This window comes from Pongo abelii, chromosome 4 (assembly GCF_028885655.2).
Source record: "Pongo abelii isolate AG06213 chromosome 4, NHGRI_mPonAbe1-v2.0_pri, whole genome shotgun sequence".
Taxonomy (NCBI): Eukaryota; Metazoa; Chordata; class Mammalia; order Primates; family Hominidae; genus Pongo; species Pongo abelii.
In genome coordinates this window covers 149,476,515-149,489,641 of record NC_071989.2, presented here as the reverse complement: position 1 = coordinate 149,489,641, position 13,127 = coordinate 149,476,515, and the positions used below count along the sequence as shown (strand labels likewise).

General features: G+C 36.8%; 1 protein-coding gene across 1 annotated transcript; it reads right to left on the bottom strand.

The window, feature by feature from the left end:
• Positions 1–865: 865 nt before the first annotated feature.
• On the bottom strand, positions 866–4,661 carry PCDHB4 (protocadherin beta 4). The gene is given in 1 exon segment (NM_001132881.2): positions 866–4,661. A coding segment is annotated over 1 exon segment (2,388 nt). The 5' UTR covers positions 4,481–4,661; the 3' UTR covers positions 866–2,092.
• Positions 4,662–13,127: the final 8,466 nt, after the last annotated feature.

Sequence of the window (13,127 nt, the reverse complement as noted above, 5' to 3'; positions counted from 1 at the left end):
TGAACAGTCTCATTTGGGTGATTATACAAATTGGACTTACCCTGCATAAATAACAAAAAAAATGATTTTGGACTTTCATCATGTCAATATATAGTTGGTGAAAACTTCAACCAGATTTCTTACTTGTCATCATAAATAAAAGCTATTTCATTTTTTTTTTAACTTTTTGAGACAGAGTCTCACTCTGTCACCCAGGCTGGAGTGCAGTGGTGTGATCTCTGTGGTTGGAGGTGCGGCTCACCACAACCTCCACCTCCCGGGTTCAAGCAATTCTCCTGCTTCAGCCACTCCTGTAGCTGGGATTACAGGTGTGCACCACCACGCCCAGCTAATTTTTGTGTTTTTTTTAGAGACGGGATTTCACCATTTTGCCCAGGCTGGCTTTGAATTCCTGGCCTCAGGCGATCCATCTGCCTCCCAAAGTGCTGTGATTATAGGCAAGAGCCACCACGCCCGGTCTCAAAGCTATTTCATTTAAATAGCTAATAATAAATGGAAGAAGGCATTAAAGTTGACTACCATATTTATGTCTTACATATTTGTACGTTATATTCTGCTTTCACTTTATCTCTTCTTCACTTTGATTTTTAAATTGAATAAACGCTAAAAAATATGTTTCAAGAATAACTTAGTCAATTTTCCTTTGTATTTCATTACATGTTTAGAAAAAAAGAGTAATTCAAGGAAAAGTGCAAGAAATTTAATGCCAGTAGGATGATACTTGAGATTTAAAAATAAATCTTAGATTATAAAGGAAGTTCTTCAATTGCTCATATTCTGCCAAAAGTAAAATAGAGGTGTCCTATAGTTATATCCATACAACTTTACCTAGCTTACTGGGCTTACTGATCACAGCATAAAACAATTTTAATTCAGATAAATTTATTCCTGTTCCAGTCTTTACAAGGACAAAATAGTACTTATTTCATGCAAGTGCAACTTTGGCATAATTGAGAAATTAAATTAATTCAAAATAACTGAAGGTTACATTAAGGAACAAATAAAAATAATTAAGCATTTAAAAATTATTTTTGTAAAGGTTGTCCATATCTGCAAAGTAATGTACAGTGAAAAACCTGAGATCAACTGATTATCAGATTTAAACAGAATAGCCAAGGTGCAGAAGAAATTTCTTGATTCTTTTGAAAGATTGGGAGAAGCTGTAGGAAAACCAAAAAATATATACATATTAAAGTATACTTGGATTTCTATTTATAGAGAGTAAAAGGGAGCACAAGGAGACCTATGATGCTCTCAAGAGTCTTGATTTTGGGGAGAAATTTAGGGCTTATTTCAGATTCTGAGATTTTTTTTTTTAAAGATGATATCAGGCCATGATTTAACAGTTTTATTTATTGAAAGGTTATGGCAAATTATATGAGATTTTTCTCTTTAATAATTATTTATAAATAAGTTATTTTTACAAAATTCAATATTAGCACTTATGGAACATTACAGTGTACTAGGTAAGTAGCAACGAAATAAAATAATCACTAGACATGTGGTGGTAATGAGAGGAAAAGGACCACAATTTTAGTGTATTACTAATGTAGTGCATGTTTATATACAATTTGTGAAAAACGAGTATACTAAATTTTAGGCTCATGGCTATTAAGAGGGCTTAGCCTAGTATAGTCAACCAGAAAGGACAAGGTAATTATAAAGTTAAATACAAAAATTTCAAACGCTCTGGCCTTGCAAACATTAAGTTACATGGTAAAGACAGGCACAACAAATATTTAGAAATTCAAGAGTTCATATATTCACTTAAATGTTCCATTAAAAAGATGTTAATTTAAGAATTTCATTAAAATTTATTTTTATCCTAATAGAGTAATTTATGGTTACAAAAAGATTAATCACCAATAGATCAAATATAGAGAAAATCCATACTCAATATCCAGTATAACTAAAAATGTTAAGTGCAATTAATAACAATAAAAAAGGGACAAATTTAGCTTTATCTGGGACATGCGTAGGTTTGACATTGTGGTATGAATATTTAGATAAGTAGACAATTTTTTTAAATAAAGGCATTGCAATGGGAAGTCTGACAAAACTAATGAGCGGTTCACTAAACTAAATACAACACTTAACTGAATACCAAGCTATTTCTGAAGTTGGGGTTTTCCTTAACTTCCCTCCCGGTGTTCTGAACCAAGAGGTTAGGAAATATTGGCTTCAGGAACTTGAACTCACCAGTCCCAGAGTCTCCTGTCAGACACACCTCGTACTGGTAGCTCTGGGATAGGGTCCCGGTGCCGCTCACGTCCACCAGATGCCCTGGAAAGGGGCCCTCGGGCACCGAGCAGCGACCCACTGAGGCCGCCCTGCTCCTCCTGCACAACCGCACCGCCACGAACAGGAGCACCGAAAAGAGGAAGAGTGACGACACCGAGGCCAACGCCACCACCAGGTAGACGGTGAGCGAGTCGGCCTGGGCCTGGGCTGGGGCCGCCTCCGGGAGAGGCAGGTAGGGCTGGGAGAAGCCATCCACCAGGAGCACGTGCAGCATGGCGGTGGCCGAGCGCGGAGGCTCGCCATTGTCCTTGACCAGCACCACCAGCCTGTGCTTGGCCGCATCGCGCTCGCTCAGCAGCCTGGCGGTGCGCACCTCGCCATTGTGCGCCCACACACTGAACAGCCCGGGCTCCGTGGTCTTGAGCAGCTGGTACGACAGCCAGGCGTTCTGGCCCGAGTCGCCGTCCACCGCCACCACCTTGGTCACCAGGTAGCCCGGCTCGGCCGCCCGGGGCACCAGCTCGGTGCAGGGCGCGGAGCCGTTCTGCAGCGGGTACAGCACGAAGGGCGAGTTGTCGTTGGCGTCCAGCACCAGCACGCGCACCAGCGCCTCGCTGCTCAGCGCCGGGGAACCGCGGTCTGAGGCGCCCACGCGGAACTCGAACGCCTGCAGGGCCTCGTAGTCCAGCGACCTGAGGGCGAACAGGTGGCCGTTGTCTGCGTTGATGGAGACTAGGGAGGCGAGGGGCAGGTTCGGGTCCTGGGGCGGCAGCAGCGAGTAGGTGACCTGGGCGTTGGTGCCGGAATCTCTGTCTGTGGCCCTGACACTGCCGATGTGCAGGGCGGGGCTGTTGTTCTCGCGGACGAACAGGGTGTAGGACGTTTGGGTGAAGGCGGGGGCATTGTCATTGACGTCGGAGACCTGCACGGTTATGCTCTGCTGGGTTTTCAGCCTGGGTGTCCCCAAATCAGTGACGGTGATGGTGATGTTGTACTCGGCGCTGGTCTCTCTGTCCAGTGGTCTCTCTGTTACCAGGGTGTAAAAATTCTTCAAAGTTGGTTTTAGAATAAACGGTAGACTATCTGGAATAGAGCAAATCATCTTTCCATTTTCTCCGGAATCTCTATCTCGAATTCGGAAGACAGAGACTACTGTCTCAGGAGCATTTTCTGGGATGGAGCTGGTGAGTGAAGACATGATAAGTTCTGGGGGATTGTCATTCACATCCACCACCTCTATGACTACAGTGCCTTTCCCAGAAAGGCCTCCTCCATCTGTGGCCTCAATTTCTACATGGTAAGATTTAATTTTTTCGAAATCCAATTTTTTTTTCAGTAGTATTTCTCCCGTGACTTCACTTATTGAGAAAGTTTGCTTAATTTCATCTGATGCTTGGAATAAGCCATAAGAAACACTCCCGAAGTTTCCAGCATCTACATCTCTAGCTAAGACCCTAACAATTGGAGAGTCTAGGGGGCTGTTTTCCAGGACCTGCACCCCATATGGAGTGTGCACAAACTCAGGAGCATTGTCATTGATGTCCATGATCAGGATTCGAACCATGACCGTGCCAGACCTAGGTGGAGACCCACCATCCAGCGCCACGAGGTTTAAGCTGAACTCAGGCTGCTCCTCTCGATCCAGTGGTTTGTCCTGCACCAAATCTGGGTATTTCTTGCCCTCACTATGATTTCGAGTGAGAATGTGAAAATGAGAATTGGGGCTGATTGTGTATTTTTGAAGACCATTGCTGCCCACATCCAAATCCTCAGCTATTAGCAACGGAAATAGAGTCCCCGGCTGGCTATTTTCTAGTATTTTCAAGAGCACTTCCCTTTCAGGGAATACTGGAGAGTGATCATTTATGTCCTGGATCAATAATTCTCCTTGAAAAAATTGCACCGGCATTTCCAGGAACACTTGGAAATGCAGTACACACGGTTCAATAGGACCACAGAGCTCTTCCCGGTCTAGTTTCTCCCTCAGAAGCAAATCTCCAGTCTGACGATCCAGCTGCAAACGCTGCTTGTCATCGTCAGACAGCACCCGGGCTGACCGGGAGGCCAGTTCCCCAATTTCCAGGCCCAGATCCTTGGCCAGATGGGCTACAAAGGAGCCGCTCTCTGTTTCCTCCAACACAGAATAACGAATAGGCTCGAGGCGAACCTGAGACAAGAACACCATCAAAATAAAGGCCAACACTTGCCTGTTTGGATGAATTCTCCCTAGCTTCTTCATGTTGGAGTCCAGGTCCCTATATCCAATCCCTTCAGCAACCGCAACGAGACTTGAGACATTCAATTCCAATTTCTTGCTTGGAGGAATCGTCACACAGTTGCTTTTAATATTAAATTTGTTTAGTATATCGCTGCCCCAAGCCGTTGGTAAACCTGCACTGCTTGCAACGCTTCTTCCGTGTGTTTTTGATTGCGTCTAGCGACACAAAAGAATACGAGCGAGCTTTTTAAGGCTCTTTATTCACAACTTAGCCTGCAGCGCCACCCTGCGTCTTGATTGAGAAATTAACAACTTCAAGACAGCGTATTTGGGAAGTTTTAAAATAAAAGCCATTTTTAAGAGCATAGAATTTTTTACAAACTTTGTTACATTAAACTGCATAATTTAAAAGGTTATTTCATTACAGTGCAAGAACCAGAATAATCATGAGCACAAATCAAGAAGATATCTCAGACTCCCCACACGCTTATCAGTGAAACTATTTCTTCTTTACATAATCCAACCACAGGAGACAAATTTTTATACACTTTCAATTCAATTCTTAGTAGTTATATATGTTCTTTTCTAAGAATGTGAGCACTTTGTGATGATGCAAAAGTTTAAGATGTTCTCTATACATGGTCTATAGCGGGACTACCTTTGAAACGAAAGGTTCTATTTTCCTACTTTAATGTGCAAATAGTAATACAGGTGAATAAACAGGTATCTTGTTTTGTATCAAGTAATTTACAGTGTGAACCTACATTGAACCTAGGAGTAAGGCAAATAGTATTAGAATCACAGATTCTTAGAACTAAAAAGGAAATAAAAGATAAGGAAACTAAAACTGAAGCTCAGAGGGTAACAGGACTTGATTATTCTATGTGACTATTATGAGGATAATGTCAAGACAAAAGTGAGTAACAGTCACAGAATTTTGTGAAGATAAAGGCTTTAAGCTGAACTTCTTTAGCAAGATAGATGTAATCTATATTTTACAATGAGTTTGCCTGTTACCACACTCACCTTTTGTATCCCAGATATCATATTCCTTGACCAGCTAATTTTGGGGAAAACAAGAAGCACTGATTTAAAATATTTTATTCTGTGACCAAAGGGTAACTTAGGCTGTCTCTACCCAGATATGGTGAAGTAAAGAGACTTGTGTATAAAATGGATCCCACCACAGTGTGTAGCTACTGTGATTACTCTCAAACAATAAGAAAGAATGGTGCCACTGAGACACAGTTAACCAATTTATTGGTTGCAATGAATACACTGAATGGAGCACCACTTATCTTGCCACATATAAGATTTTCTCCCCTTAAATATCTTGTTATTTTATTTAATTATCCAATTCATATAAGTAATTATAATTTATAATTCATGTTAAATGAATTCTTTTTAAAGCATGAAATCTGAGATTTCAGATTCTGATAGTGATACAAAGTATTAGTAAAAATTATTTTTGAAAGATACATGGATTTTATTTAGTAAATACTAGTTGAATTAATAAATTAATCCACTCAAATGATGTTTTTATCTATATAAGCAGATTATTGTCAGATCATATATTCAGCCATGAATATGTCTGAAACTGAATACAGAATTTTGAGAATATAATACATGCTAAGCATTATATAACTAAATTTACTTTGATTCTATTTCTATTAATTAATTCCTATAAGGGATATATCAATGGCAGTAATAATAATATTAACATCTTAGAATTTTCTTTCACATTTAAAGTAAATCAGAAAAGATACACTATGCATCACTATTAAATGAAAAACAATAAAAATATATACTGAAAAGAATAAAAAGAAAGAGTATTATTTTAGACATGACTGGAAAACAAATCTCCCGGGCAAACCAAAGAGAAAATTGTTTCTAATATAGTAACGAGGTTTTAGTTAGATTCAAGTTAATGCATTCAGGACAAAATTCAAACCATATTTTGTTTACTTATTCCTACATGTTGACATAGAGTAGAATTGGGTCTTTTCAGTTCCTTTTGCAATCCAAAAGTAAATGAAATCTCAATAACATTAACATATATATCCACTATACACCAGATATTTTTCTAAGCCCTTTGCATATATTGACTCATTTTATCACCCCAACAACCCTATGAGGTGGGCAGTCTTATTAGCCACATTTTAAAGATGAAGAATTGTGGCACACAGAGTTTAAATAACCTGTCCAAAGTCATACAGCATGTGAAACGGCAGAGCCAGGATTTAAACTGTTACTGTGTGACTCCAGAAACCATTCTTTTATATGCCTAAGCAGAGCTGGAGAGGTGAACAACTTTTCAGATAATTTAGATCCCAACTTCAGCCTTGCCTTGGATACATGGTTACCATAGGTGAAATATATTTATATCCAAGTTTTCAATTATTATTAGAAACTTAAAAATTACTTGTCTCCCTTTAGAGATAGTTAGTTACCAGTAAAGAGAGATGTTTATACAACTTACACATTGGAAGGAAAACTAATACTCGACATTTTTGTCGAGATCATTAATCAGGTGAAAAAAATGAAGAGTGACATAATGAATTACTCATAGCCTTAAACATTGGATAAAAATATGTATAGATCTTTTGAAAAGTCGTTTAGGTTCTGATAAAGGGTTTAAGGTTACAATCAAGAAGCGTGGCCTAGAAGAATGGCCTAGCATATTAAGCCATAGTTTATTTTCCTAAACTGCCATATTTATCAGAAAAAAAGATCTGTTATACCTGAATGGAGGATAAGCTAATGATATAAGATAAGCTAATGAAGTAAAGAATGAGCACCTGAAAACTATTTCATACCAGTCAGAAAAGCTGTATTATCCATTCTGAAGGATTCATATGACTATTTACATAATTGGTTGCCAGATCTGAAGCATGATATTCAATTTTTTTCATTTTAAATATACAAAGAAAGATAAAATAGAGGGATATGCAGGAAACTAGTTGCTCTCTGGTAAAATATAGGCAAGAACCTTATCACTGAAGAAAGATAAAAATCATTTTAAAGAAATTTGAGGCTGGGCATGGCAGCTCATGCCTGTAATCCCAGCACTTTTGGAGGTCAAGCAGGAGGATCACTTGAGCTCAGGAGTTTGAGACCAGCCTGAGTAACAGCAAGATCCTGTCTCTACAAAAAAAAAAAAAAAAATTATCCAGAGGTGGTGGCATGCACCTGTGGTCCCAGCTACTTGGGAGGCTGAGGTGGGAGAATTGCTTGAGCCTGGGAGATTGAGGCTTCAGTGAGCCATGATTGTGCCACTGCACTCCAGCCTGGGTGACAGAGTGAGACTCTTTCTCAAAAAAATAAAACCAAAAACTACTGAAATAAATAAATGAGTTCAGCAAGGTTGCAGAATACAAGATCACTATACAGAAATCAATTGTATTTCTATGCAGTAGCATTGAACAAACCAAAAATGAAATCAAGAAAGCAGTGGAATTTATAATAGATATCATCAAAAGGAATAAAATGCTTAGGAATAAATTTAACAAAAGAAGTGGGAGAACTGAACACTGAGCACTACAAAACATCATTGAAAGAAATTAAAGAAGATCTAAGTAAATGAAAAGTGTTCATGGATTGGAAGACTTAAGATTGTTAAAATATTGGTACACTCCAAATTGCTCTACAGATTTAGTGCAATCCCTATCAAAATTTCAGTTGGCTTTTTTGCAGAAATTGGTAAAGTGACCCTAAAATTCACATGAAAATGCAAGGTACCCAGAATACAATCTTGGGAAAAAAGGAACAAAGTTGAAAAGCCCACACTTTCTGATTGTAAGATATATTCTAAGTTATATATCACATATTTGAGTATTTTGATATATTAAACTTATAAATACTATTTTTATTCTAGAAAAAATTATTAGAAATTATCTTAGATTCCATCACAAATTTCTCAAGTCAAACTCTAATTATTCAAGTATCCCCTTCCTACATTTACATTTCAGTGAGTGTGACTTTAAAAATATCTTATAGGTTTAAGTTTGGAAAGTTAGCTAATGTAAAATTTACTTTGCTTTCACCGCTGAGCACTATTGTTTGCTTTACAGCTATTTCATTCAAATGGTCAGCTGATGTATCTATTGTACCCATTTAATAGAGCATTCCAGGAGATCATTCCTCTTATAAGAATTTCTAATAAATTCCACAAACCATTGATAGTAACCATTTATTATTGAGAGCTTAACATCTTGAAATAGTGCTATTGGAAATATGATTTAAAGAAATAATAGTCAAATTTATCTCTTTCTCTCAAAAATTAATGTTTAATTTTCCTCTATTCTCCCCTTTCAAAGTAAGAACAAAACCATCCTCAAGTCATAGTGAAGTTTTAAAAATACTCTTTCATTTTAAAAATAGACTATTCAAAATAGTATGAATTTAACATTTTTAACTTTAGGACTAGGTATATTCAAATCCCTTTTTAAATCTTTTTTCTTGAGACAAGGTCACACAGGCCCCTGGAGTGCAGTGACACAATCATAGCTCACTGCAGCCTCGAGCTCCTGGGCTCAAGCAATCTTCATGCCTTGGCCTCCTGAGTAGCTGAGATTACAGGTGCAAGCCACCACATTCAGCTAATTAAAAAAAAATTTGTAGAGATGGGGTCTTGTTATGTTGATCATCCTGGTCTTGAACTCCTGGCCTCAAGCATTCCTCCCACCTTGGCCTTCCAAAATGCTGGGATTACAGATATGAACAACTGCAACTGGCTCATTGTTTGATTTTAACATGCTGAACCAACCTTGCATTCCTGAGATAAATCCCACTTGGTCATGGTATGTAATCATTTTTATGTGATACTAGAGTCAGTTTGCTAATATTTTGTTGAGAATGTTTGCATCTATATCCATAAGAGAAATTGGTATGTGTTTTTTCCCTTGTGTTATCACTGTCTGGTTTTGTCATCATGTTAATACTGGCCTCTATAGAATAGAGTTGAGAAGTGGTCCCTGCTCCTCTATTTTTTGAATGAGTATATTAAGTACTGGTGTTAATTCTTCTTTAAACATTTGGTAGAATTGACCAGTGAAGCCATCTGGTCCTGGGCTTTTCTTTGTGGAAAGTTTTTTATTACTGGTTCGATCTCTTATTACAGGTCTATTCAGGTTTTTTGTTAGGTTGGTGTAAAAGTAATTGCGTTTTTTGCCATTGAAAGTGATGGCAAAACCACAACTACTCTTGCACCAACCTAGTATTTCTCCTTAGTCAGTTTTGGCAATTACAGGTCTACTCACATTTTTTATTTTTCCTTAGTCAATTTTGGTAGTTTGTGTTTTCCATTTAATCTAGGGGTTTTTTTTTTCCATTTCATCTAGGTTTTCTAATTTGTTGGCTTAAAATTGTTTATAGTATTCCCTTAAGACCTGTGAAATAGGTCATACTTTTCCCTCCTTTTTTTAATTTTAGTAATTTGAGTCCTCTTTTTTCATCATCAGCCTAGCTAAAGCTTTGCCAATTTTATTGATCTTTTCAAAGCACCAACTTTTAGTTTATTTTCTCCATTGTTTTTCTATTCTGTTTTATTTATTTCCTTTTAATTATTTCCACTCTAATAATTTCCTTTCTTTAGCTTGTATTGGTTTTAGTATGCTCTCCTTTTTCTAGCTTCTTAAGGTGGAAATCTGCGTTACTGATTTGAGATCTTTTTAAAATATATAGGTATTTCAGCTATTATTTTCCCTCTAAGCACAAATTTTATTGTATCCCATAAGTTTTGGTATGTTGTATCTTCATTTTTATTCATTTCAGAGTATTTTTTAATGTCCTTTGTGATTTCTTCTTTGATTCATTGTTTTTTTTAAATGTTTAATTTCCACATATTTGTGAATTTCCCAAATTTTCTTCTGCCACTGCTTTCTAATTCCATTTCATTGTAGCTGGAAAACATACTTTATATAATTTTAACTCTTTCAAATTCATTAAGACTTGTTTTACGGCCTAAAATATAGTCTATCCTGGAGAATGTTTCATACGCACTTGAAAATAATGTGTATTCTGCTGTCGTTAGATGGAGTGTTCTGTTAAGTACTGTTTATAACGTTATTCAAGTCTTCTTTTCTCATGTTGATACTGTTTCATTGTTTTGTCATTTACTGAAAATTGTGGTATTAAAGTCTTCAGCTATTATTGTCAAATTGTCTAACTTTTCATTTGTGTCTCTTTTTGCTCCATTTATTTTGGGTTTCTATTATTAGGTGCATATATGTTTATGGTTATTATGTTTTCCTAATGGATTGACTCTTTTACTATTATAAAATTCCCCTCCTTAACTTTTTATTTTTAGTAACTTTTGTGTTTGTTTTATAGTATATTTTTCTTGATATTAATGTAGGCTTTCTAGCTCTTTTGGTTACTATCTACATAGTGTATCTTTTTCCATCTTTTTACTTTCAAGGTATGTGTGTCGTTGAATCTAAAGTTTCCCTTGGTAGACAGCCTAGAGTTGGATCATTTCTAAAAATCCATTCTGCCAACTTCTGCTTTTTAATTGGAGTGTGTAATTCATTCACATTTAACATAGTTGCTGATAAGGTAGATTTATATTGGCAATTTGCTTTGTTTTCCATGTCTTATTATTTTATTTCCTCATTGTTCTCTTTTGTATTAAACACATATTTTCTTGGGTACAATTTTAATTGACTTGTCATTTTTTTTTACCTTTTTAAGTTATTTTCTTGGTGGTTTCCCTGATTATTAAAGTGAACATCTTTTACCAATCTAGTTCAGATTAATATCAATTAAATTTCAATAGTATATAGAATTTTGTTTCTATATAGCTATGTTATCTCTCCCCTCCTTTGTGTTACATTGTCATACAAATTACATCTTTACAAATTATATAACTATGAACGTAGATTTATTATTATTGCTTTATGCAGTGTTCTTTTCAATAAAAAATTTACAAATAAAAACACATTTATAGTTCCCTAGATATATATATATATATGCCTATAAGTTACTTTCCCCTTATGAGGCTTTTATTTTTTCATGTGGATTAAAGTTACTTATTGGTGTCCTTTTATTTTAGCCCAGATGACTACTTTTAATATTTCTTTGTAGAGTAGGTTTGCTACCAATGTAATCAGTCACTTATTGTTTTTTGGTAATGTCTTAATTTCTCTTTCATTTTTGGACGATACTTTTGGTGGATATAGAATTATTGGTTGATAGTCCCTTTAAGACACATTCAAAGCAGTGTGTAGAGGGAAATTTATAGCACTAAATGCCCACAAGAGAAAGCAGGAAAGATCTAAAATTGACACCCTAACATCACAATTAAAAGAACTAGAGAAGCAAGAGCAAACACATTCAAAAGCTAGCAGAAGGCAAGAAATAACTAAGATCACAGCAGAACTGAAGGAAATAGAGACACAAAAAAACCTTCAAAAAATCAATGAATCCAGGAGCTGGTTTTTTGAAAAGATCAACAAAATTGATAGACCGCTAGCAAGACTAACAAAGAAGAAAAGAGAGAAGAATCAAATAGACGCAATAAAAAATGATAAAGGGGATATCACCACTGATCCCACAGAAATACAAACTACCATTAGAGAACACTATAAACACCTCTACGCAAATAAACTAGAAAATCTAGAAGAAATGGATAAATTCCTCGACACATACACCCTCCCAAGACTAAACCAGGAAGAAGTTGAATCTCTGAATAGACCAATAACAGGCTCTGAAATTGAGGCAATAATTAATAGCTTACCAACCAAAAAAAGTCCAGGACCAGATGGATTCACAGCTGAAGTCTACCAGAGGTACAAGGAGCTGGTACCATTCCTTCTGAAATTATTCCAATCAATAGAAAAAGAGGGAATCCTCCCTAACTCATTTTATGAGGCCAGCATCATCCTGATACCAAAGCCTGGCAGAGACACAACAAAAAAAGAGAATTTTAGACCAATATCCCTGATAAACATCGATGCAAAAATCCTCAATAAAATACTGGCAAACCGAATCCAGCAGCACATCAAAAAGCTTATCCACCATGATCAAGTGGGCTTCATCCCTGGGATGCAAGGCTGGTTCAACATACGCAAATCAATAAATGTAATCCAGCATATAAACAGAACCAACAACAAAAACCATATGATTATCTCAATAGACACAGAAAAGGCCTTTGACAAAATTCAACAAGGCTTCATGCTAAAAACTCTCAATAAATTAGGTATTGATGGGATGTATCTCAAAATAATAAGAGCTATCTATGACAAACCCACAGCCAATATCATACTGAATGGGCAAAAACTGGAAGCATTCCCTTTGAAAACTGGCACAAGACAGGGATGCCCTCTCTCACCACTCCTATTCAACATAGTGTTGGAAGTTCTGGCCAGGGCAATCAGGCAGGAGAAGGGAATAAAGTGTATTCAATTAGGAAAAGAGGAAGTCAAATTGTCCCTGTTTGCAGATGACAAGATTGTATATCTAGAAAACCCCATCATCTCGGCCCAAAATCTCCTTAAGCTGATAGGCAACTTCAGCAAAGTCTCAGGATACAAAATCAATGTGCAAAAATCACAAGCATTCTTATACACCAATAAAAGACAGACAGCCAAATCATGAGTGAACTCCCATTCACAATTGCTTCAGAGAGAATAAAATACCTAGGAATCCAACTTAACAAGGGACATGAAGG